This window comes from Pseudopipra pipra, chromosome 1, assembly GCF_036250125.1.
Source record: "Pseudopipra pipra isolate bDixPip1 chromosome 1, bDixPip1.hap1, whole genome shotgun sequence".
In the NCBI taxonomy this organism is placed as follows: domain Eukaryota; kingdom Metazoa; phylum Chordata; class Aves; order Passeriformes; family Pipridae; genus Pseudopipra; species Pseudopipra pipra.
Genome location: NC_087549.1, coordinates 99,436,020 through 99,462,802, shown reverse-complemented (window position 1 = coordinate 99,462,802; position 26,783 = coordinate 99,436,020). Strand labels below are relative to the sequence as shown.

The following is a 26,783-nucleotide window of genomic DNA, read 5'->3' as shown; positions in this document are numbered from 1 at the left end:
AGGTTATGTTTAGGCTTTAGGATGAACAAACAGTAGGCTAGCTCTACACTCACTTAAAAATGGATGTGTACAAAGAGTGTCTCTGTGAGACTTAGAAATTAGATGGGAGTCAATTTCTGTATTATAATGCATCATCAAAAAGTCTAGCTTCAGTATCAGAGGTGAAAACTGAAAGTAGAAATAAGCAAGACAAACACCTTTTAAAGTTCTTTACCTTGTAGCATAGAAATATTAATATGTAAAATACAATAATGCATATCACTATTCAAACAAGGTAATAGCAGTCTATGGTGATGCTGCAATATTCCTAGGCAGCCACCATGTTAATTTTTACCTCCAATCATCCTTTGAGAGATTAGATAAAATATTCATCTCTTCATCATCTTGCAAAAGACGATACGCCGCACTAACATGGTGATTTTCAAGCACAGACCGGTCGTTATATAGAATGGCTGAGTCTGACCTAGCATTTAAAAGAAAACATAGGAAATGTTGTTTCTTTCCTGTCTACAGTCTCACATTCAGAAGTTTTCCTTTGATCAGCTGCAGCAATTAAGTATACAGAACAGATACACACATTTTAGAACATTTGTAATACTTTGTTAATTGCTGTTATTCAGTAAAAGAAATGTAAAGATCAAAACTCGCTGCAAAATCTATTTCACCAGCTGACATTCAACAGTTGCTTTGTTACATACTTGAAATCAAGTGCTGAAAGCTGCGAGAGATACGTAAATTGGAATTTGAACCATGAGGCTTTTTTCCAGTTCTTCTGTATGTTGCTCTGATATTAAAGCCTGACTGTACCCAAACAAGCAATTGCAAGATATGACCCAATATTGTGTCCAGAACAGAAAACTGGCTGAAGGCAAGACATAACTGAATTGCATTCTGACATCCGTGTGCTAGACTATGTTGTCCGGAAAGGCAATTGCCAGTGGGACAGAGTAAGACCAAAGGTACTTCATACCTTACTTTAAGCCCCAGGGCAGAGATCTGTGATAGATGAATAGCTAAACTGGCCTGAAGACAAAGAAGTTAATGGCAACAGAGGATGAGTATGATTTGTTACAGTCCCCACTCAGACTTGGTTCTCAGAGAACAGTGTATATTTTTCTCCTCTGACACCTTACACCCTCTGATGTTCACTGTTACAGAAATTAAACTACAACGGTCCTTCCTTTAATCCTTTTATAAGTATTGGGAAATACAGCAGATCTCTAATTCTTGCATGGATGAAGCTGTAACCAGTGGAGTGCAGTCTGGCCTAGAACAGAGACAGAAACTTTTTTCTACATTCCTAAACTTTCCTGCACATATGTGTGCTTATCTTAGCAACCACTGTTGATGCACAGCGTGATTCAGCTAATACACTAAAGACATATAATTTAGGGTAAGATAAAACGCACCTTAGAAGTGCCCAAGTGTACAGGGTCATTTGAGGACATCTAGACATTTTGTCATTGCTACCAGTACACTCCTATTGTCAAAATAATACACAGATATTAGATGTCCAGTTATCACTGCAACTAGAGATTTCATAATCTTTGCACACTTCTGACTTTTGCTGCCGCCTTTATCTTCTTCTTTCTTCCACCAACCCAAAAGCCTTATAAAATACACCGGTCCACTCTAGTTTGTGATCAATTAATTACTGTCTAGCAATTTACAAAGCTTTTAAAAAATATTTTCCTGATCAGGTAATGGTCAACATAAGCCATTGCTGCAGGTGTGGTTTTCCACTCAAGTGAAAATAGTTTGTGTAGTGTTCACTGACAAATACAACAAATGTTGTTGAATGCCTGATTTATGCAGTTAATGTTTGATTCTTCAAATTCAACAAGGAGAAAAAAATTGTCAAATTACAGTATCTCCTTCAAAACTATAATACATTAAAATACATTACTCTGTACAGCAATTTGTCTTTGGCACCCTTACACAAAAATATTTTGGGACCTTTCTTTTTCCTGATCATTTATGTGAAACAATGCTCAGAAAGCTAAAATACATGCATTCCATTGTAAATGGCTGAGCAAGAGAAAATTGAATGCAACCTAAGGAAGTGAACTTTCCTCCTGTATCACTTGAAAACAGAAGTTCCGGCACTTTTCTAGGTGTGCTGTTATTCACCACAGGTTTCCTCCTCCATGTCTCAACCCTTCATCATGATTTACAGTGGCCTCACCGTGTCTGGATGTGAAAGTTGTTAGTGGTTCCAGTGTGTTCATAGTCATGTATGGCAGCTGCAAAGATCATAGCGAAGATCTCCAGCTCTGTCAGCCAGTGCTGAAAAGAGATTACAGAGGAATCAGGTAAGTTGTCATTTTCTCAGGCATTAAGGTTTTTGGTTTTTAAGGCAAGTTATCTCCTGTTGACAGTCAGTGTTGCACATCATTGCCTTTCCCCTGCAGCTTGTCAGCTGTTTTAAAGCAAACTTCTCCGGCTAATACACAAAAGCCAAACCAGTGTGTTTCATGGATCTCCACCTAAATAAACCGAACTTCAGCAAAATGGTTTCAGGAGCTAATAAAGTTTAAGGCAGAGCAAGGGGAAACACAGGCCCTTCTGAACAAGCAGTGTTTGCAGAACACAGACAAGGAAACCTCAATAAAATCAAGGTTCTTCAAAGGGAACTTGATGATACATGTGCAGGTAAACACATACCACCAGGGTATGTATTTTCAGTTCAGCTGACCTGTGTAGCAGAGCCTCAGATACAGAAGAATGTCACTAAATTGCAGTAACTAAATGTCTGTGCCAATCACTGAATCATGAGGAGAACAAGGAAGATAACATCAAAAGATGTACATCTTGTTATTTATTTATCATTTTTAGAAACTTTTGAGAAAGCCCTAAAGTTTGTGGGTTTTTTTCTAATTTCCTAGTCAAAGCATTACTCTTCAATGCTTAAGTCACTTTTCCCTTAGATTTATAAATAACAGCTAGGTTCAATAATTTTTCTCTTGGTCAGTCAATCATTTTACTGTCTGGTTGTCTAGACACACAAGGAGTAACACATAGGGAGTGTTGTTAACATCAAGCACACCAGAGGCAAAGGTTTTAGATACTGTAAATACAGTAAATATTTGTATGAAATGCTTAAATGTATTGCATTTAGGGAAAATTTTTACCACAGTGATTGCCAAATAGTTCTGTAACTACCCACTGTCAGTCTGAAAGTGTTTTGACTGACATTCACATATGAGCTGCCTTTTAATTCAATGTACATATTGCACCTGTTCTTACTGACTACACCCTGTAGCGCATTTTCATTAACTAATGGTCCTAAAAACAACAGTGACCAGTTTAGGATCTCATGGGAGGTTTTGAGTAGGCAGTTGTATTAGCTGCAAAATCTGACCTAAATCCTTTTTATTTCAGGCACAATCAGGAGCAACTGACACAACTTCCATCAGAATCGGGCAGTCTGAATCAGCTCTTGAGACAGATAGGGCCTGACTCCTTCCAAATCTGCCTCTGATAAACAGCAGTGTTTACTGCTCTAATTTAAGTGTGACTGCAATTCACAGGTGCAGTCTACATGCAACACAGGAGACTCAGGACATTTACAGGAGGCACTGGAGCATGCGACTCCTCAGGGAAGAGCATCCAGGTCTGGCTTCAGAATTGCAAGGCAACAGCTGCGTGGCAATCAAGAAACTGCAGAAAGGCAGATCGTATGCACAAAAGGTTGCTCCCAAGCGTGAGCAAACTAAACAGTTGTTGAAACTGGCCTAAAAGACACAGCAAGAGCTGCACTATGCCCTGTTAGTTTGCACCTCTCTGTCCTATACTCTATCACACAGTACAAACTGGTGGCAGATTTCTTCAGGTGTCTTATAGAACTCTACAGATAAAGGCATCATCAACATACAGTGGGAGACATAAATATCTCCACAAGTGATGGTGACAGAGAATTTTTACGGTAATTTTGTATAGCCCATCTAAGGTAGTCATGGCATGAGAGTGTTGGAATTTGGTTAGGCTGAGTCACACAGAACCATGATTTTCCCTCATCCTTATTTTCAACAGTTCCCAGTTAGACTTTGTAACAACTGGGGAGTGTTCAAGGAGCCCTGAGCTTCAGTAAGAGCCTCAACATCTGCTGACCTGGGTTCACCTGTCTGCTCTGAACTACAAAGGCTCCTTGCCTCTGGAACTGCACATGAGTTAGTGGAAGGGCCACAGTGAAAGGAAGCACAACAGAACAGAATTACATGTATTCAAGTACCAGCCACAAATACAGCACCACTGAATGCCATGTTGTAACAAGAGATAACTGTAAAACACTGAACACCAAACTTCCTTTTCACTGCCACCTTTGCCTTTACGCTTCTGAGAATGCAAGGGCAAGGGAAAATTGGATACTTGGAAAAAGTGAAGCAAATAATATGAGGAACAGATCTGCCCCACAGGATCAGACTGGAAGTAATTTCATTCCTCTTTCTGGCTGCAGCAGTAACCAGGAGAAAGAAGAAGTGTACACTGTGTAGGACAGAAACTTTATGGGCCTCCAGCTAAATCCAAACTGCAATGGTTGATCATCACTCTGGAATCTATCTGCCTTCAATTTCTCTAGTCCATCTTCAAATGTATTTCTGTTGTTTGTCTTGAAAACCACTGTGGGAACATATTGTGCACTACATATTTTTTTAAGCCCTCTATCCATTCCTGACACTGTTGTCAGATATCAGCTGTTCGTAGGCTTCTATGTAAGCCAGTTTAGATGGTTTTGCTGTAAAGAAGTAGATGGGGATCAGCATTTCCAGATTACAGCTCTTAATGCTCAAATAAGTGGAATGAATTATCCTTTGGATGTACTGCCTCCATTGCTTAAGTTAAGAAGACAGCTTAGACAATACAATCCTTCATATTAGGTGAAATGAATTCCAATAAATTTGTGTTGGCAGATTCACACAGATCTGTGGGATGGGAGAGTGAAAAACAGGGCTTAGGTTTTTCATTCATCCTCTTTAGATCACTGTTAGAAGAGTTATCGACAACTTCACCTACCTTCAATTTCTAAATAATCCAAAGTCTCTACTTTTATTAGCCCAGCCTTATCAAATGAAGTTTGTCTACAGTGCAAATGGGTTCTACTGTGGATAATTGCCGGGGTTTGGAAATTGTTAACTCACTTGTCTACCATTGGTTTCTGTGTTGCCATAGTTATTATATTGTCTCCTTGCATTGGCTAGCCAAATGGCCAATCCCCTCCTTCGCCCAGCAGCCCTTATAAGCTGCGGAAAATTTGAATAAAGCTCTTCTTCGCTGCTGGATTCCCTGCGTGGTCTCTGTCTCCTGGCTTAAGTACCTCCGCCGCCAGTCCCTGCCACGAAGGACGGGCGGCGGGGGGGGTGATTCCAGCCCTGAAAACCTTCACAGAGCGGCCGGCAGTGACCCCCCAGAAACCCCTCGAACTGCGACAGATAATCACAATCTCATTATTAAGCAAAAACTGTTGTAATCTAACTATATATTGAGGATGCCAAGTCCTTTACTTACCACTACACCTGTCTTGAAAAGGAGGTAATGGACTGTCTGTGTCACATCTGCAGCGTGCATGAGGTTGTGATAAGGATTTTTGTGTTTGCTGTAGCCAACCTCCAGAGCTTCCACAAAGGACACCAGGGCAGAAATGGGAATCTAAGTAAAGCATCACAGAATTAAAGAAAAAAAACCAAAACAGCTTTAATGACTAGCATTCAGAGAGAAGAATTTTGATAAGAGGTTTCCAAAGAGCAGTTTTTACTTTACAAATAAACAAAACACTAAAACATCTGAAACAGGCACTAGAGAGAGAGTGAATTCAGGTTACTACTTCAACCTGGTTTTTCCATCCATAATTACATTATAGGTAAATCATTCCCACACATAAACACACAGAAATAAGTATACTATGAAATGCTGTCTGGAAGACACATGGATTATGAAAAGTAGCAGTGACCACTTTGTTGATTGTCCCTGGAGAAATATTTCTAAATAGGCTACAAGCAACTGTCTGTTGCCTTCACAACCCACTGGAATACTCTGCTTTACTATTCACATTCAAGATTTTCTAATGAAACACATCATATAGCAAGTCATTTATCAGACCTCTAGGTTTTCACAGCAAAATCCAGCCTGTCCATCCTATGGGATTGCCATGTTTTTCTGACTCCAAGAGTAACTGCAGACACCCAAAAAAATGCAATTGAGGGGATTTCTAGAGAGGAGACTATGCAGGTGCTGTCGACTGTAATGTATGCAACCGGCAACATGGGCAACATGGGTTCTCCAGTTTCACTGTTTCCATAGAGGAGCACTGCTGTTGTCCTCTTGTGTACATATAAGTAGAGGATGCAGCTCTGATCAGACACCTTCTTCAAAGATGTCTCATCAGACATGGGCAGTTTCTGAAGAAGTACAGGACCCAAAGACCTGTAAACTCTTTCCAGCCAAAGTGAGTGGGGACCCATGGGCATTGGAAATGAAAATGTCAAAAGAAGAAGGGACAGCAGAGTATCTGTGTGAGGGGAATGGTCAAGACCTAGATGGCAATGTTTCTGCCATCCAAATTTAAGCCTGTTCAAAGTTGGAGGAAAAGATACATAACATTTGTATCTGCAAACCTCTGTAACAATTACAAAACTATAGAAGAGTTAGGGTTGAAAGGGACTTTTAAAGATCATCTAGTCCACCTACTCCTGCAATGAGCAGAGGGACATCTCCAATTAGATCAGGTTTCTCAGAGTCCAATCTGACCTTGAATGCTTCTAGGGATGGGGCATCTACCATCTCTCTGGGCAACCTGTTCCAGTGTTTCACTACTTTCACCATAAAAAAAATCTTCCTTATATCTAGTCTAAATCTACCCTCTTTTAGTTTAGAATCATTATCCCTTGTCCTTTTGCAACAGGTCCTGATAAAAAGTTATTCCCCATCTTTCTTATAGGTCCCTTTCAAGTACTAGAAGGCTGGAATGAACATTCATCAGAACCTTCTCTTCTTCAGATGAACAACCCCAACTCTCACAGCCTTTCTTCACAGGAAAGGTGCTCCAGCCCTCTGATCATTTTTGTGGCCCTCCTCTGGAGTGGCTCCAATAGGTCCATGTCTTTCCTGTGCTGAGAACTCCAGACCTGGATGCAGTACTCCAGGTGGGGTCTCATGAGAGTGGAGAAGGGAGCAGAATCACTTGCTGGCCTAATAGTAATGAATTTGAATTTGCATTCACGATCTCTTGTTCTCTTTTTGTGCCTGCATACTTGAGGGTCCTATGAAGCTCAGGAAAATGACACCATCATTCTGAGAGGATCATATGCAGTATTTCCCACGGATGTCACATGGAAACCTGTTTGGAACCCCATCTACTTCACGGTGTCCCATTGCAATTGAAAGTACTACTTAAATCACATCTGGTCTTGCTTATTGAGGAAAGTGCAGTGTTCAAAAAATCTTCAAGGAGCACTAAAATTGCCTTTTGAATGGAATAAAGCAGGATGAGAGGGAAGTTGAACAAAATCTAGGATGGAAGAAAATAACCATCTTCTAACTACTGACCTTGAAACGGTTGATCAGATCATAGCGCGTGAGAAGTTCATAGAAAATGAATTTCAGTGCATGATCCCCACTGGCATCGTTTAGTGCAAATACATCAAAGGACCACTTGTCAACATTCTGCAAGAGTGGGTAGAAAAGGCAATTAATATGGTCATCCTTTTTATCATAATAGTTCAATTTCTCTCACTTTCTCTCACAATCTACAAATTGAGAATTAGAGAAGTGATGTCAGCATATATTTTCTTTTTTAATAAATTCTTCAATTCCATTTAACCAATGCAGAATCATCAGGATACTCACAGTATCAGTATACTCATCAGTATTGTATGACTTGCATTTAGGAAGCTTCCATTAAGAACATGTGTGCTGTTTGCTTATTCTAAACATGGCAATTCTCTACACTAGAATTTAATCACCAAAGGATGAATCCTAATAGATAAAAATTCTGGTGTGCTTTAGTACCTGAAACATTGAGATGGCCTATTGGGGCTGATTTTACCTCTCTCTGTCCTCTACCCACATGCTATGCCTATAAAAAAGAAAATAATTTTGAAGAAAAGAGGAATAATGAAGATTTTTTTTAATGATATTGAAGCCTCTGGATTTTGCTGTCCCTCTTGAGTTCTTATAACTCTGTATTGTGAGCAAAGCATTCCAATGCCTCACTAATGTTTAAAACAGAATAAGGTTATATGGTTTTTTGCAGTAAAACAAAAATACAGGCACCTGAGCTCATATTTTTATCACTTACTGTTCAATCATCGAAGATGATAACTAAAGACTATCTTGCTAGACCCAAAGAGCAACTTAATTGCTTCTGATTTGAATATTAATCCTGATCTGTGATTATTGCATCTTAACTTGCCCAAAGAACATGATCCTAATTTTCCTTATTTTTTTAAAAAGGTAATTGAGTCCAGTGGAGTTTTCAAAAAAACTACAGTGCAGAAGAAAATCCTGGTAATATTACATTATGTGCTAACAATTATATAAAAACCCAAGCTTTATAATAGAAGAGTAAATACCTAATTACCGTCGGGAAAGTTCCAATCAGCTGTAAATGACATATTAATGCTGCAGCGTGATCAGCATTAATATCAAGAGATTGAGGGGGGAAAGCTCACTTCCCAGCTCATAAAGCTAAAGTATAAGGTATAAGCCTTCTTGCAGTTATCAATTATTAACTTTTAGGGAAGGCCATGGGAGCTGACAGCACTCATAATCTAGCAAGATGAAGCTCCTTGATCTCAGAATTGGATGTTTCTGAAACTTTAAGAAACTTTCTCTCATCCCAACAACAAAGAGATGCAGATGGGAGTTACAGCTAGTAGAATGATATACAGATCAACCATGTAGCTGCATCTGGCACAAGACCAGCCTTCAAGTCCAATGCAAAAGACATTTTAATCACTTTGTGGTTGGCCCACTATACATCAATATAGCTACTGGACTTCCTCTGTTCTGAATGAGACCAACATATTTTGTTACCGCCTCTTTCCAGCATGAGGTGATCCTTCCTACTCACATAGTGCTGATTACAGATAGAGCTCAGTATACCTGTTGTGGCACTACAGTCCACAGAGAGGCTAATTAGCGAGTGAACATCAAGGATGCTCAATATTCAGCTCTTCTTTCACCTATCCCAGTAAATTACTTGCTTGCCGAGCAGCTGATATTAGAAGCTGTGAGGAGCTGAAAGATTGAATGCAGTGTCAAGCTTCTCCAGAGATGATTTGTGGCCCAAGTCACAGAAAAGCAATCATAAATTACAGTTTTTCAACACTTTCATTAGGCATTGGAGAGTAAAAACAACCAAGAGATTAAAAAGTTCCACCAAGAAGCCCTTGAACAAGCTTAGAAAACGAGAAATAGAAATGAGAGAGAAAAATAATGCCCAGGGCAACCACTTGGACAATTTAAAGTGTTTTCCTTTTTTTTTTTTTGGCATTTGTATTTTTTAATCACTTATTTTGGTCATTGAAGCAAATTAATTTAAAACTTGCATATATATAGTAATTTGCTTCTGGGTCATAAGACCTCAAAAATAATGTGTCAGCTGCGCTGAAAGTTAATTCACTGTAAGGCAATCTTATCTTGTAGAAATAAAAGGAGTTTGTTCCTTTATGCAGGAGTAGACACGTCTCAACTGTCTCTCAACTGTCTTGCAAACGCAAAACACCAGACCAGGAGTGAGTAGATAAAGGCCTTCTGACACAATTGAAATCAATTTGCACTAAAAAGTGGTACAGAAACGTATACATATTTTATAATTATTGAGTTTCTTTGTTATTTTCTATTTTATATTGTTTTAAGCTTCGCTTATTGTTAGCTTAATTGCTAAGAATTGAAAGCTTATATTGCTTTTGATTTTGTTACATGAATTGCTTCGAAGCCTGCAATGTTTGTACTTGCACTTATCTTGTTCCAACGACAATTTGTAAACATCTATGTCTCTCTGCAGCCTGTGGAAGAATTTCTCCTGAAGCAGTCTGATGAAGGGTCCGTAAAATTTGCATGTGATTATGGAATCTGTTTATGTTTTTAAGATGCTTTTTATCTAGTGTCATCTAGGAGTGTGTGTGTGAACCTGAATTTGCAAAGGAAGTCCTACACTGAAACAGAAGACGGATAAGAAAGTGGCATCAATGCCATAGTGAAAGGCAGCAGAGCCGAGAAACCACAGAGTGACCCTTTGCCTGGATGCCATCACAGCTTCTGTAAAGCAGCAGTACTGCTCTAGCAGGTTCAACACTGCATCATGGGAATCCTGCTTCTGACTGCTAACCAGGAATTACAGCACTGGTTTTGTGAACTCCCCAATAAGGCCCTAGAAATCTGGCTTGCACCATTGTATACAATCCTTGAGACAATCCGGTAACATCATTGTTGGAATAATAGGTTTAAGTTACTTAAATAGTTTGCTAAAAATGCTTTCTTAGCTTTATTGCTTTGTTGATATTCATATGTCTATAAATGTACCTATTTTAACAGGTGAGGCAGCTTTTATCCATGGAGGCAAGGAGTCCCTGTAAGACTACTCCATGAGGTAAAGATGATTAACTGCAGTCTGGGACAGGTTGGAACAGGACAACCTGCCCCCGGTAAGGCCTAGAATTTGTCCAGAGAGTATAAGCTCTCTGTGGTGGGCTACTGGCACTGCCAGGGTGCTGTTTGCATCCAGACGCAGTCTGCTTCAGGTAAGCTCTTGACTGGCCTATTATATCTGTGACTGGCAGTTAATTGCTTTATGTGATAAAAGCACAAGCTCCTCTCTCAGAAGATTGAAATGCAGGAATTCGAAGATCCAAAATTCCTGTGAAATTGTCATCAAACGGAGAGTCACACTTCATCGACTCCCTAGTTGCATAAAGAGGTTTATCTGTAGAATTGTTTAATGTTTTAAGATCTGCTTTGCAGGAACTGCAGAGATTTATCATGTCATCTAAGCCTGTGAAGCTGGACACTCCTGCTCATCTGTTCCAGTCCAAGGACTGAGTTTATGTTGCACTAAGACTGAAACTCCTGCAAGCCAAATGGAAAGAACTGTTTTTAAGTCCAACAGACCATCTCCAACGTGGACAGTCATCATCAAGGACCATGAATTTCACCCAGGAAGAAGAAAACCTCTGTTCCTGAGACGAGTAGAACAGCAAAGACTGTTACAAGAACTGTTAAAATAGTGTTTAAGTTCGCTTCTCTTGTTTGTATTGTTTAGTATGGTCAGGAACTATGAATTAAGTTCAAAACCCAAATTTACATTTGGCTTTAGCGAAATGCATCAGACATTCTTTATAAGTGAGTGCTGAATTTGCACTACGGATTTGGCTGAAATTTGGCAACAAGTTTAAATTGCACATTGGTAATTCTTAAAGATGTTTCATTAAGTCTATTTTCACAAACTTACTTCATGGTTACCAGGCTGAATCTGAATAAAGCAGCCATTCATACTAGTGTAAAACTGCATAGCTTGTTATATAGTTAGTGCTATGTAGAGATTGAACAAGATCTTTGAGTCTTGTTTAATCTCTAAAGGGGGGACTGATGCCTTAAGCATCATTTTTCCTCTGAAACCTCAAAACTCATAAAAGGGTCAATATTCATAAACTGATTGTCACCTTGAAGACCTGAAGCATGAGAAATTCCCTTCTCTTACAGCAATTGATCCTTTTCCTTCTCCACCTCTCTCCATCTGTATTTTCTTTCTTCCCTGTGGGATGTTGTGATTAATTCCCAAGTCCTTGATTTAATCACTGTAATCTAGAACAGAGCTGTAACCTTCACAACCTGAAAATGGCCACAGCCTTGAACTCTGTTCTTTCCTTTATTGAAAGGATATTCCCTTAGGTCTCTTAAATGATTAATGTCTGTGAACTAAACTAATGTCAGAGAGAAGGAAAGGCCAAGTACTAAGACTCCTTTATCAAGTTGAATATCACAGTATTATCTTATGCTTTGTATAGACCCCCTTTCAATACCTTTTTATTGGGATTACCTTTAGCACTCCAATTACAGCTGGTGGGTAGCTCAAGCCAACCATATTTGAAGTCCGTCTGTACATTCTACCAAGACAAAATAGATAAGGCAACACATAAATAGAATTAAACAAAATAAAGCAATCAACAAAAATCATAAAACAACAGACCACTACAGGAGACCTTATTTAGCCCAGGAAACCCTAACTGCAATTTGGTTTTTTTTCTTTCCATCTTGTTCCTAACTTGCACAATATCCTCTATACTATTCTTATTGTATAGCCTAATTTGAGCCTATATGCTCCCCATTATCTCATGGCTTGGCTACCCAGCAGGCCATGACAAAGAATTTGCCAGTACAAGGTCTTCATCGGGGGAAAGGCTACACTCAAATAACAAGATGTTCCCAATTTTCCATTGCACGTGTCTGTACTGATCTTTCAGTTCCCTTAGTCCTTGCTGGCCCACATGCAAGCTAATTCTGAATGTTCCTCAGAAATCATTTGTATGCAATGAATCAACTCCAGTTTGGTACAGCTGTTACTTTTGTCTGTATGTTGTCAAGATTAGTATAAAACCTTTTGGGTGTTCACCCCATGTGTGTGTTTCAGGGAGTAAGAGAGAAATAACAAGGCAAAAATCAACATCTGTAACCATACTAAAAGCATGTATGTAGCAGATTTTAAACTTGATTATAAAGCATATTTTAAAAAGATTATAAAGTATGTACTTGTTTTCAGGGCACACTGTGTTTAACAGGCTTAGTGAATGCAGAAGCATTGTCATAGCTAAAAAGCCTTTTCACAGGTCATCCTTTTTTGCCCTCAGGCATCATTGGAGTAAAAGGAGATGATGGAAGGCTCTCCCATCTGAAATGATGCTGTGCAAAGTCTTCCTTCACTTCCATTTTTCTTTGTCATGTTCTGTACTCAGACCTGAAAAAAGTCATCCCCCTTTGAAGAATTATATTCACCCATTCCTCAAATTACAAAATTTCTTATCCCTTCCTCCCTCCAGTCAGAAGCTCCACAGCCTTAAGTGACAATTCAGGTAGAATCCCTCTCCTTTAGCTCAGGAGAGCCACAACCCTCCTTTGGTGCCACTTTATATTTCATTTGGGCCACGGTGATTCAGATAAGCTGCAAAACAGCCTACTACAGCCTACTCTGCAGCAGTTAATTTACTTCCTTGTTAAGCAAGTCCCCCACTAAGAGTGAGGGTTAATTCACAAATAGCCGGTCAAACCTAGGAGAAACCTGTTCCAAGGAAAAATGACAGGTTTATGCTTATCACAATTTGCTGCCACTCTTAACACATGTACAGTAACTGGTGCACAGATAAAAATATTGGCTATAATCATGCCGAAGGAGGCTTCTGTGTATCTGTGTGGCTCGTGGTCTGCTCTCTGATACACCCAACCTCCTGCACAGAGGGCTTTTAGGCTGTCACTGCAATTCTGATGAACAGTGAGTGCTCTGCTCTTCCATTCCTGACTTGAATTTTGCTGTTACAAAATTCTCCCAGGGATCTGGGAGCTGCTGTCTTTCAGGCCGTCTAAAGACTGTTGACAGTTTCATATGTGCCAGCCCTCCTTCTAGCTTGAATGAAGAGAGTCAGCAAACAGTTGTTACTTGATAAGAAAAGGTAAGATTGGAAGTGAGTCCAAATTGAAATGATTAAATGTTTTAAAGGGTTCAGAAAACATAATCAGTTCTGGCAACAGATTCTGATGTAAATCGCAACAGGGAAGGCTAAGAGGACTCAATGGCTTGAAATCCCCCTGAACTCTAAAATTTTCACATCAATCTTGATCTATAGTTCTTTCCAGTAATACTATGATAAAGGATTTTGTTTTGTTTCTTAGCAGTTCTTCATGAGAAATACTGGACCACAGAAGTAAACAGAGCCAAGGGGGAGTTTAGTCTGGCCTGACTGAATATTGAATGCTGTCTCTCCTGACCAAGGACTATGCAGAAATGCATATTCTCTGTCAAAATTACACCAACTGTGCTATTACATCTGTACTATACTAAGAATAGATGAAACAGAACTGTTTCAGATTGCAATCTGTTACTTAATCCCAGATTTTGAGGTGTTATCCAAATCTGTGTAGGAACATCATTAGAAGCATATTAAAGCGTTCTTCATTCAATAGAGTAACCTACTAGTTCTCTGAGGTCTTCTGCCCTAAGGTACTGTCCTCCACCTCCTGTAATTGTGCAAAATCTGTGGTACCTGGGCACTTACTAGAACAAAGTAATTACATCCTACTTCACCTTTCTACAAATATCCCAGCTTGCACTGCATGGACAATACTCCTGAACCGCGGTTTTTCCTCTGTCCTTTTGAGCATCATCCCCATTTGCCGCGTGAAGGTAGAAGCCAACCAGTCACGGACCTCTGAGGGCACAGAGTCAGACTGAATATCACTGAGTTCATCTTCTGTGTCCAGTAAACGCCTAGAAGGGTGAGGAACAATCGGTAAACAGACTCCCTTAGAGACCACTACAACATCATTAAGAAAAAAACCCTTCACATATATTCTAATTAAAGCAGCTGTTAAAAGCCTTTGGTTTATCATCCCTAATCAAATACAATTATATAAGTCTTCAACAGTTTGTTTATTCTCTTGTATACTTAAATTTCATTTTGTAAAACTCACTACTAGGCTGACAAACAAGAAGTATCAGCCTTCTGAAGCACAGCTACATAATCATTCACTGACTTCACATCTTCAGCTCATCAATATTTCCAAACTTTCTGCCCTTCAGAGGTAATTTATGGTCATTTCTAACTTCTGAGTTAGTAACACACAGTCCTCTCCTTTCCCATTCTGATCATCTGTGGCAACTCCACAAGTGCATTTGCCACTGGATAAATGGCATATAACAGAAAGAGGAACTCCTCTGCAATGTCTTACCAGTCTACCTCTATCATGACCTGGAGTAAATTTTTTTTTAATTTCAAAGATATGATACAAGCGAAAAGATTTAACATTATTCAAAAAGAATAAATTAGTAGGAATTTAGAAACTTTCAGAAAAAGTGGGACACAATTATTATGAAAACATTTCTCCATGAGAATGTATATTACATTTATGATTTCTTTTTATCTCCTTCCCTGCCCCACAAAATTTAAAAAAGCTTTTAAACCAAGGACTGAAGATCTGCTCTACACAGAATACAATATTGTAATGATTAAAAACATATTTTCTGCCAGTAATAAATCTTGGCTCAAATTTCCCAATTGACATTTAAGTTACAATTTTGTGTCATTGGTACTAGATATAAGAGTGCTGATGTCTGGAGTTAACTCACCTAGTTTCGTCAATGTATACTGACTCAAGAACAGTCGCAGCATATTCCAAATTCTTCTTTAAGTCTACAACCGAAGCTTCCCCTCTCTCTAATTGCTTTACCAAAGACCGCAATCTAAAAAAAAAGCAAAACAAAAATCTGATGACTATAAAGAGAAATAGGTTTGACAGTGAGTACCAGTTCCCATCATGAAACCTAGCATACATGCTTGACAAGTGAAAATTTTGGAAGTCTACAAGTTTCTTGAAGCCACATGCAAGAAATCAACAAAAATCACTTTTCAAAGATCAGTTACAATGATGCCAAGCAAACATTACAATGCATTTAGGCTCAAATAAGTCTGCAAGTTATCACAGTCATAGAATCATAGAACATGCTGAGTTGGAAGAGACCCATCAGTATCATTAAGTCCAACTCTTGGCCCTATGCAGGCCACCCCAAGAATCACTCCATGTGACTGAGAGCATTGTCCAAATGCTTCTTGAACACTGGCACGCTTGATGCTGTGACCACTTCCCTGGGGAGCCTGTTTCAATGCTCTACCACCCTCGGGGTGAAAAACCCTTTCCTGGTACTAAACCTTCCCCAGCTCAGCTTCATGCCATTTCCTCAAGTCGTGTCACTGGTCACATGTGTGAAGAGATTACTTGCCTCTCTGCTTTCCCTCATGAGGACTTTGAATACCACAATGAGGTCTTCTCTCAGTCTCCTCTTCTCAAGGCTGAACAAACCAAGTGACCTCAGCCACTTGTCATAAGGCTTCACCTCCAGACCCTTCACCATCTTTGTAGCCCTCCTTTGGATGCTCACTAATAGTTTAATGTCTTTTTTATACTGTGGTGCCCAAAACTGCACACAGTACCCAAGGTGAGGTCTCACCAGTGCAGATTAGAGCAGGACAATCACCTACCTTGACCAGTTGGATAATTTAAAATAGAAATCATGTGGAATTAACACAGGAGCTCAGAGGACAATTTCAATCCAGCCATAAGACAGGAGTAAGTTTTTGAATAGTATCTGTTAATAAACAATAGCCATTCATAATGATTGATGTATACATATGCAAAATTGCATTAGAGTATATTCAGGAACATTACCATAGAAATACTATACAAGGTTAGAAAATGCTATGATTTTCATTAGATCAAGAGGCCACCCTTAGACTATCCTGTCTATACTAAACAGAACTCATGGAAGTTTTATCAGATTATTATTATTGTTGTAAGGGGGAACAGACTTTTTGAAAACAAAAATTTGTGCAAAAATTGTCTCATCTGTCAAAGACAATTAATATATTTGTGTAATTTTCTTTTCTCTTTTCCTTTTTCACTCTATTAAATTAGAAAAAGAAAGGAAGAAAGAGAAGAATAAAATCTAAAGGCAAGGAGCAAAATCTAAATATTTTCAAACAATCCAGTTTGCATGCTTATAATTAGAAGAAAATTATCATTCCGTTAAAAGGAGAATGGGATAAAGACTTGAGAATTTAAAACATTTTTGTGAATGTCCTCTTCCTTGTTAAACAGAAGCTAAATAAACATTCAAATATATATTTAACAGTGTAGCAGAAATCATCAATTGTTAATTTGTCCTGTTCAAGATGCAAAAATGTAGAGGAGCAGTCATGTCACCTATAATTTGTCCTCTAATTAGGAGACTACTCTTCCTCATCTTTTTCTGTATTCTGTGGAGTAAAACAGCCTTTTCCACAAAGCAATTCAGAACTAGAGCCCAATATAGGTGTCTGCTTTCACTTTATTAACTGTCATGGCTAGGCTTCACGAACGAAGATTTTGGAAAGGCTCTATCCACATTACGCAAGATAGACATGTCCAATTGCAAAAGGCACAACAGAAAGACTCCTTAGGTGGTATATTCCGCAAGACACGATTCTCTCTGCGTTGTCTTTTCTCCTCAAGGGTGATCCTGCGTGCTTTCTCAAAAGCATCAGCAGCGTTATAGATGGTGTGTCTCCAGGTCTCCCGATTGGAGGCCAGAGTAGACCAGTTATGGTGATCAATATGGTCGAGGCTGAGATGTTGTTTCAGGGAGTCCTTGTATCTTCTCTTCGGGGTGTGGCAGGAAGAATGTAACAATGAACCATGGGAGTTGTGGTCTCCCGGGTTCTCAGACAATATTTGATTGTCATTGGTTAGAGGGTCACGTGACATGTTCAGGTGTGGTATTTAAACCTTGGCAGTTTGAATAAACGGTAATTCTGCTCTGGCACTTGTTCGTGTCTGAGTGGGGTTCGTGCCTTGAACAGCACCTCAAATGGCCGTCCGAACAGGGACTTCAGCAGGTTACCAGCAACCAGGAGCAGCAGCTCTGGGGAACCTGTCCGGGGGTGTCCATATCACCAAAACCAAAAGGAAGAAAAGAAAGAATTCAGCGCGCTGGGTTACCTCTGCAAAAAGGAACAAAAAAAGGAAGAAAAAAGGACCAGAAGAAAGGACAACAGAGCTTCAGCACAGAGGTAACCAAAAATTGGCGAATATGGGAGGGTAGTTTACCCGTCAGGAGGGAAATACTCCAAAAATCAAACAAACAGCTGAAGCTATCTCTCAACTTTTACAAGAACAGAGTATAACCATAGAAGAAAGTAAGTTATGGGACTTGTTATATTGGATTTCGTTGCATGAACCTGCACTACCTCTGACTGGACCTTGTCAAGTGTCATCTTGGAGGAAAATAGGGAACAAAATTATTGAAAAAACGAGTGAGGGAAAAACAGACGCCCTCAAGAATTTGGCTACATGGAAAGACATTATGATAGCCTTGAATAAGCACTACAGAAAGGCAAATGCACCCGAGAGGGTGGACTTCCCCCCCCTTCACTCCTTTCCCCTCAACCCCCCCCTTCAACCCCAGCCCCCCCTTCGACCGAGTGGGGCAGGGGGAGAATACACGTTAGTCAGAGAGGATGGGGAGGAGGGGGAACCCTTGAGGGGAACAGTGCAGTGGCAGCGTGTGGTGTGAAGGAGCATAGCTTAGGGGCTGACAGCATGAGCATGGCAGCGGGCAGAGATGCTGGCTTTATGCCAGCACCCATGGCTGCAGTTGAGACCATGCCATACAGAGCAGCAAGCGGTGCTGCTGGAGCCGAGGACCGTTACAGAACAGCGCCGTTAAGCAATAAATGATACAACAAAACCAAAAGAAACATATAAACAGTAACCAATGCAGAACCAATAGAAACACATAAACAGTAACCAATACAGAACCAAAAGAAACACATAAACAGTAACCAATACAGAACCAAAACTCCATGAGTCAAACGCAATAAAGGGTTTAAGTGTGCATGTGTAAGGGAGAATGAAATGGTAGCCACTGGAGTATGAATGAGAAAGTTGAGTGGACGCATGTATGTGTGTGTGAACGCAAGTACACTTTATAGCAAGACGTCTTAAACACTACTTCAAACAACATCACGTCAGACACATCTACAACCCAACACATTTCCCTTTTAAATAAAGATGATGCCATTACACAAAGTCACCCTCAGATAAAAGGTTATCCACACCTACAAACCCTGGGTAACTTGAGATTGTTTGAATATTGCACGAACCAATAAAGTTGTAAACAGTTCAATAAAGGCCTTGTGATGATAGGCCCTGTTTTTTATAATTAGTTGAAATAAGATTGGTTATAATAAGAATGTTAAAAATGCATTGTTTCTCAACTTGTTAATAAAAAGAGGGGGGAGATGTGGCAGGAAGAATGTAACAATGAACCATGGGAGTTGTGGTCTCCCGGGTTCTCAGACAATATTTGATTGTCATTGGTTAGAGGGTCACGTGACATGTTCAGGTGTGGTATTTAAACCTTGGCAGTTTGAGTAAACGGTAATTCTGCTCTGGCACTTGTTCGTGTCTGAGTGGGGTTCGTGCCTTGAACAGCACCTCATCGGGGCTCCTCTCTTGCGGTAGCCAGTAGCAAGTTCACCATAAAGCAAGATCTTAGGGAGGTGGTGGTCCTTCATCCTGGAGACATGCCCTGCCCAGTGCAGCTGTGTTCTCATCAACATGGCCTCAATACTCGTGATTGGTGCTTGTTCTAGAACAGATGTATTGGTCACATAATCTGACCAGTGGATGTTAAGGATTGTATGGAGACAGCGTTGATGGAAATGTTCTAGGAGATGCAGGTGGTGGCGGTAGATGACCCATGATTCGGAACCATATAAAAGAGTAGACAGCACAGTGGCTTTGTAAACACTGATCTTGGTACTTTTCTTGAAGTGTTTATTACACCATACTCTTTTATGGAGTTTTCCAAAAGCACTATATGCCTTTGCTAACCTGTTGTCTATCTCTCCGTCAATCTTACCATCCGAGAAGATGAGGCTGCCTAGGTAATTAAACTGCTGGACTGATTTGAGCTCTGATTGGCCAATGGTGATATGGGGATGATGGGGGACTTCCTGAGGTGTTGGTTGATGGAGAACTTCTGTCTTCTTTAGACTGACTTCCAGCCCAAAGAGCTCAGCAGCGTCTGCAAAGCAGGATGTTAAACGCTGCAGAGCTGTTTCTGTGTGGGTGACAAGGGCGGCGTCATCAGCATAAAGCAGTTCCCGAACAAGATGGTTTAGGGTCTTAGTGTGGGCCTTCAGTCGCCTTAGGTTGAAAAGGCTTCCCATCAGTATGATATCGAATGTAGATACCATCCTGATCCTCGAGGTCTGCCGTGGCCCTTTGGAGCATCATGCTGAAAAAGACAGTGAATAGGGTTGGTGCAAGAACGCAGCCTTGTTTCACACCACTGGATATTAGGAAGGGCTCAGAAAGTGCATCACCATATCTGACTTGGCCATGCTGATCCTCATGAAGTGAGATGATCATTTTAAGGAACTTGGGGGGACAACCTAAACATTCCAAAATCTGCCATAGACCTTTTCTGCTCACAGTATCGAAAGCCTTGGTGAGATCAACAAAGGTTACATAGAGACAGTTATCTGAGAACAAATACCATGTCTATGGTGCTCCTGTTGGCCCTGAAACCACATTGGTTTTCAGGCAGAATTCCTTCTCCTATAGCGGGTATTAATCTGTTCAAAAGTATTCTTGCCAGGATTTTGCCAGCAATGGAGAGCAGAGTAATACCCCAGTAGTTTGAACAGTCTGATTTAACTCCTTTCTTCTTATACAAAGTGATGATGACTGCATCACGAAGGTCTGATGGTAGTTCACCTAGTTCCCAACAGCGCACCACAAACTCGTGAAATTTAGCATGGAATGCATGGCCCCCATGTTTTCAGATTTCAGGTGGAATTCCATCAACCCCAGCTCCCTTGCCAATTTTCACCTGCTGTATGGCCTTAAGGGTTTCTCCCAAAGAGGGGGCAGTATCCAATTCATTCTTCACTGGTTGTTGTGAGATGGACTGAATAGCTGAGTCTTGAACTACACGGCTAGTACTGAAAAGAGTCTGAAAGTGTTCAGACCATTGATTCAGAATGGAGGTTTTATCTGTCAGAAGCGTTTGACCATCTGCGCTGAGTAGAGGGCTTTGGACTTGGTATGTAGGCCCGTATGCTGTTTTCAAGGCCTCGTAGAATCCTCTGTGATCACCTGTATCTGCGCATAATTGAGTTTTCTCAGCTAGATGATCCACCACTTGATCTGGATGTCACGGAGTTTCTGTTGGAGCTTGCTGCATGTAAGACGAAAGGCTGCTTTTCTTACGTGACAGGATGGCAATGCAAGGTGCACTTGGTGAGCAGATCTCTTCTTCCTCAACAATTCCTGGATCTCTTGATTGTTTTCATCAAACTAGTCCTTGTTCATCTTGAAGGAGAACCCTAAAAATGCTTCAGAGGATTGCTGGATGCTGTTTTTAATATGGTGCCAGAGTGTTTGAGTAGAGGGATCTAAAGAATCTATAGAATGATTTTCAAGCCTAGTTTGAAGTAGTAGGAGCCTAACCTCCTATAGTAGACATACGCATGAAGTTCTTAAAATGAAGTGAGTATCTGTATTTCCTTGCCATTACAATGTCCCTGTGGCATCAGTGCTTTCAAAGGAAATCAAGTCTCCATGGGGCTGTATTTCATGGAAGAGCTGAAGAGCAGCCAGTCTGCCTGTGCACACTGCACCAACAGCTCTTTCAAGCTGGGTTTCCTTCCCCCCAATTTTTCCTAACATAAAGAGTGAGCCTATGGAGAAAAAAAAATCATAAAAAATATCGATCATTTCTCTGGCTAGGTCACACAAATGCCACTCCTGCTAAGAGTGGTGCTGCTGACACACAGCTACATATTTAGCTTTTCAAAGAATCTTGAGCAACAGGCAGAGCCTCCATCTCCAGGAGATGGATCTCTCATCCACTTGTCAGCAATTGAAAAACAAAAGTATTGTTCAATATTTCAGTCCTGATGTGAGAATGGAGATGGGAAGATCAGTGATGTACAGATACACTGAGCACAACTTCTCATCTCTGTAAACCAGGTGGAAAGCATTCAACATATTTCCCTCCAATCCTGAGATCCAGCCCAGAAAATCCATGGCGTAACTTCAGCCCCATGAAAGAAGCATAGTTTGGTGCTCCCATACCCCTCTGCTGTATAACTGCACCACCAGGTGTTAACAGCAACACAAAACCAAATATTTTCTTTGAATGAGCAAAGCTAGGAAATGTGCTTCCTCACTTTTTAGGCTGATTCCAGCCTCAGGTAGCACACATGGAAGATGAATTTGCCTCCTTCCTAGAGCTAAATCATTGATCCCTCCTATCCATTCCCAGCTTTCCTTGCCAATACCGGAGGGGAGGAAGAGAAAATAAATAAAACCATTTTCGCATCCAAACAATAAGTATTTTTTCATATGCCACCTCGTTCCTTCATCCCGTGTATGGGGAGTCTGCAGATGTGACCCCTTAACTAGCTACCAGAAATATTGTACACAGGAATCAATATTGCAGGAAGAACATTACCTTTGGCTCTTCCTGACTTTTATTTCATTAATATAATTATCCAGCAGCTTTATGCCACAAGTCATTCAAAATTCATGATGAATAACAGCACAGTGTTAGTGCTTCATGGCACCAACATTTTTCATCGAAGAAGATTATGCAGAATACTATGTGCATCAATCACTTGGAAAAACAGTACTGTTGCTATAATAAAACCCTGTCACACCATGTGCCACTCTCATGTGAAAAAAACATCACACTGCATTCATCTTACCATCCATTATCTATAACTGTTGCTGATTCATTGAGTCACAGCATCTGCTCCCTGTACTAAATAAGAGCCTGGTATCATTTGTCTTTAATGTATTCCATGTATCTCTATTTTTTTAAATAGTCCTAAATGGACTGAAGGGCATCCAGGCAAGTATATTAACTGAAAAATTCTGTTTCAAGGTGGCCGAAATAATTCTCAAGTTCAATGAAATTACTTAGGAATGTGGTTTAGTGAGGGCTTTGCAGTGCTGGACTTAACAGTTGGACTAATTTGTGATAACATTCCTTTGATAGCCAGCTCAAATAGCTTTTAAAAAAAATGAAAATAAATAAATAAAATCAACCACAAGCTTTAGAAATTTACAACATTATAATCAGAAGTAGACCTAATTGCATAAAAGCCAGCTTTGCTGTACACACACGAAAAGACCAAGAGTTGCTTCTAAAGGCTGGAAAGACAAATATCTGCTGAACTGAAATACAAAACCTTGCCTTCTGACCTACAGTACATTCCTCACCCTTCTCTGGAAAACCACCATAATTACTGGTAGTAAACTCTTTAGCCGGTTTGAGAAACAAATGTTCACTGTGCAATGAACTATATTTCTATCAAAGAATTCCTACACAGAAATAGGTGTGTTATCTCACTACAATGTACAAACTCGATAAATGTGATATTCTGGAGTCATAAAAGAGTTAGATAGCATGTGCAGACCAGTTAAGCAGTGAACACATATAAGGCCTGTCAGATGCCCTGCAACAGTACCTGTCCACTTGTGATGTAAAGACACAGCAAAGCGAATACACTGCCCTAAAGTATCCAGAGCAGACAGCATGAGGTTATGCGGTATAATGCACATGTGCAGCAGTTTCCATCAGCTGGGTGAACAGGTGCCTCCACAGTTTTTCAAATCCTTTGAAACCCAAACAGGGGATTGGTGGGAAGGGTACAGTATACACAGAAAGTAATCCAGGAAGCTCACCATCTCTTTTCACAGCAGTTAGCACGTATTATTCATTCCACAATCTGCTACATCTTAATCTAAGGCTCTGCATACAAGGCATGTGTGAACTACCAAGGAAAAGACACAATCTAGAAAGCCAGCTCAAGCAGTAATCCTCAAAATGCAACTGAAAATAGAGTGACTGGTAGCCTGTGACCCAATGCATTTGTATTAGGCTAGATAGTTATCTTCTGTCACTACTATCGAATACAAAAAAATGCAAGTCACAACATTCAGAGGAAGAAAAAACGTGTTTACAAAGAGCAAATATTTCGATGGAAGGGTATGGACAGATTGCTCCAGGATCAATATGATCAGGCAAATGTCGGATTTATTAGGAGAAAGACAGATTATATAGTGCTCATGACGCTCAGCTTCTTGTTCACACAACATTGGTTACATAAGGAAAACATGCTCTTCTGTTCACTGCTAATTGGACCACAACAGGTGGTCATAGGAGATGAGAAAACTTTATTCACCTCCCAAAACTCCTCCTAGGCATCTTGGCACAAGGCCTGCAGCCATATTAGTGGCGCAGCATTTTTTACTATCTGCACCCAGCCATGCCAAGGTGAAACACACAGAAATGTAAAGAAAATTGTTCACACAATTTTCATCCTGTAACACAAATACAGTACTGCTACACTGGAAAAAGCTACATGCAATTTCCCAAGTAATTGTTTTGCCTTATTCATGTTTCCCAAAATATCCTTCTTCCACTGAATAAAAGAAATTAAAAATTAAAAATTTGAAGTAATCAATTATTTTTTGATTATTTAGAGACATGAAAATGCAACATGTTCAGTGGCCTTGGCAGGATGGTGAACAACTTGTTTCAGCTCACCTTGAGTCAAATAAAATTTTGACCACATTTGTCAACTGTAAGTGAAGTCACACATAGTTTGTATTTTTACTTCACAGTTAAAAATTCTTTCATGCCTATTAAACGAAGTCGTGTGCCTAAAACATTAGCAAACTTTGGCTTACTCAAAGATTTTCAATAAAAGAACAACCTAGGCACTTCCTCAGCACCACATCCTTTGAATTCCCCTTGTCTCCATCTCCTGCTACTGAAGACTCTAAATGGTGTGCTCTCCTTCCATGTGCAAACACCTCCCCCAGGGTCTGAACTTTGGGAACTAAATCAGAAAATATAAGCAGTAAAAAGTCTTGGCCATGGTGTTGTTTGTTTTTTTTATTCAAGTCAACCACTTCACCTAGCACTAACTCTTTATAGAAATTAGGCACACATGCTCATGGAAGTCACTGGAGATAGATAGCTATGATAAACCAGTTGACTGTCATTTACTTCCTCTGAAAGGATGCACTGCCTCTTTGATGTGCCTTCCTTCCTCCACTAATGAGAGAAATGAGCCAGAAGATGAGCTTAGGTGGTCACTGTGGTTTCAGACAGCTAAGAAGAGGTGAGATGACTCTTTCCACTGAATAAATTTGAGAGCTGAACAAGGATAAATTTCAGATGTGGGAGAGAAAAAAAGGCTGCCATATTCTGTTTTCACAATCAGGAATCTTCTAATTGGTAATTCCCAAAGAAAGCCTTCCTTTTGGTGGACTACTACTTTTTGAGATGTGTGAATTAGTTTTTTGGGGAAACTGAATAATCACAGTATGATCACTGAATTTGTTGACAATGAGATCCAAAACCAGCAAATGAAGTCTTCCAGAACTAAGCCTTTTCAAATCACTGTTGCCTTTTATAAAAAAACTGTTATAACACATCAGATACAAATCTAACACTTTTTAATTTACATTATTAAAAATAGGTACCTGAAATAAAACATCTATAAATACAAAATATATGCATAACATAATAAAACGGTATGCAGTAAACTCTCTGCCCTGGACTTCAAGAAAGTAGACTTCAGTCTCTTCAGGGACCTACTTGGTAGGGTCTAGTGGGATAGAGCCCTGGAGGGCAGAGAGGCCCAAGAATACTGGCTAGTATTCAAGGAACACCTCCTCCAACCTCAGGAGCAACGCATCCCAAAAAGGACGATATGGGGTAAAAATGTCAGGAGGTGTCCATGGATGGATAAGGAGCAGCTGAGTAAACTCAGAGGAATAAAAGAAGCTTACAGAAGGTAGAAGTGAGGACAGGCTGCCTGGGAGGGAGGGATACAGGGAAATTGTATGAGAAGCTAGAGACAAGGTTAGGAAAGCTAAGGCCCACCTAGAATTGAGTCTGATCAGGAAGGGCTTCTACAGGTGTGTTGCTAACAAAAGAAAGAGTAGGGATAATGTGGGCCCTCTCCAGAAGGAAACAGGAGACCTGGCTACCCTGGATATTGAGAGGGCTGAGGTTGTCAATGACTTCTGTGCCTCAGTCTTCAATGGCAAGTGCTCCAGCCATGCTGCCCTAGTTGAGAAAGGCAAATGCAGGGACTGGGAAAATCAAGACCCACTGTAGGAGAGGATCAGGTTTGAGACCATCTAAGGAACCTGAATGTGCATAAGTCTATGAGATCTGGTGAGATTCATCTGTAGGTCCTGAGGGAACTGGCAGACAAATTTGCTAAGTCACTATTGAAAAATCGTGTCAGTCAGGTACTAAGTTCTCGATGACTGGAGAAAGGGAAATATAACCCCTATCTTTGAAAAGGGGAAAGTGGAAGTCCCAGGGAACTACACAGCAGTCAGTCTCACCCCTGTGCCAGGCAAGATCATGGAGCAGATTCTCCTGGAAACTATGCTGTAAAAAAAAAGACAACCAACATGGCTTTGCTAAAAGCAAATCATGCCTGACAAATCTGATGGCTTTCTGTGACAGGGCTACAGCATTGATGGATAGGGACAAAGCAACTGACATTGTCTACCAGGACTTGTGCAAAGCGTTCGACACTGTCCTGCATGATTTCATTGTCTCTAAATTGGAGACACATGGATTAGATGAATGGAACACTTGGTGGATAAAGACTTGGCTGGATGGCTGCACCCAAAGATTTCCAGTCAATGTCTCATTGTCCAAGTGGAAACCAGTGACAAGTGGTGTCCCTCAGTGGTCAGTGTTGAACAGCCTGATACTGTTCAACCTCTTTGTCGGCAACATGGACAGTGGGATTGCGCCCTAAGCAAGTTCACTGATGACAACAAGCCGTGTGCAGTTGACACACTGGATGCCATCCCAGAAAGATCTTGACATACTTTAGAGGAAGGCCAATGAAAACCTCATGAAGTTCAACAAAGCAAAGTGGAAGGTCCCACACCTGGGTGGCAGCAACCCCAGGCACACCTACAGGTTGGGCAGA

At 40.3% G+C, this 26,783-nt stretch overlaps 1 protein-coding gene across 13 annotated transcripts in view; it reads right to left on the bottom strand.

Annotated features, from left to right (window-relative positions):
• PDE1C (phosphodiesterase 1C) overlaps nt 1–26,783 on the bottom strand; it is a 358,417-nt gene that overhangs the window by 65,559 nt on the left and 266,075 nt on the right. For all 13 annotated transcript variants that reach the window (XM_064667413.1, XM_064667361.1, XM_064667423.1 and 10 more), the window contains 7 exons: nt 15,332–15,445; nt 14,291–14,473; nt 12,035–12,101; nt 7,543–7,659; nt 5,506–5,646; nt 2,186–2,286; nt 335–463 (listed from right to left, as the gene is read on the bottom strand). In XM_064667413.1, coding sequence (XP_064523483.1) covers nt 335–463; nt 2,186–2,286; nt 5,506–5,646; nt 7,543–7,659; nt 12,035–12,101; nt 14,291–14,473; nt 15,332–15,445 — 852 coding nt within the window. The remainder of the gene's footprint in view (nt 1–334; nt 464–2,185; nt 2,287–5,505; nt 5,647–7,542; nt 7,660–12,034; nt 12,102–14,290; nt 14,474–15,331; nt 15,446–26,783) is intronic.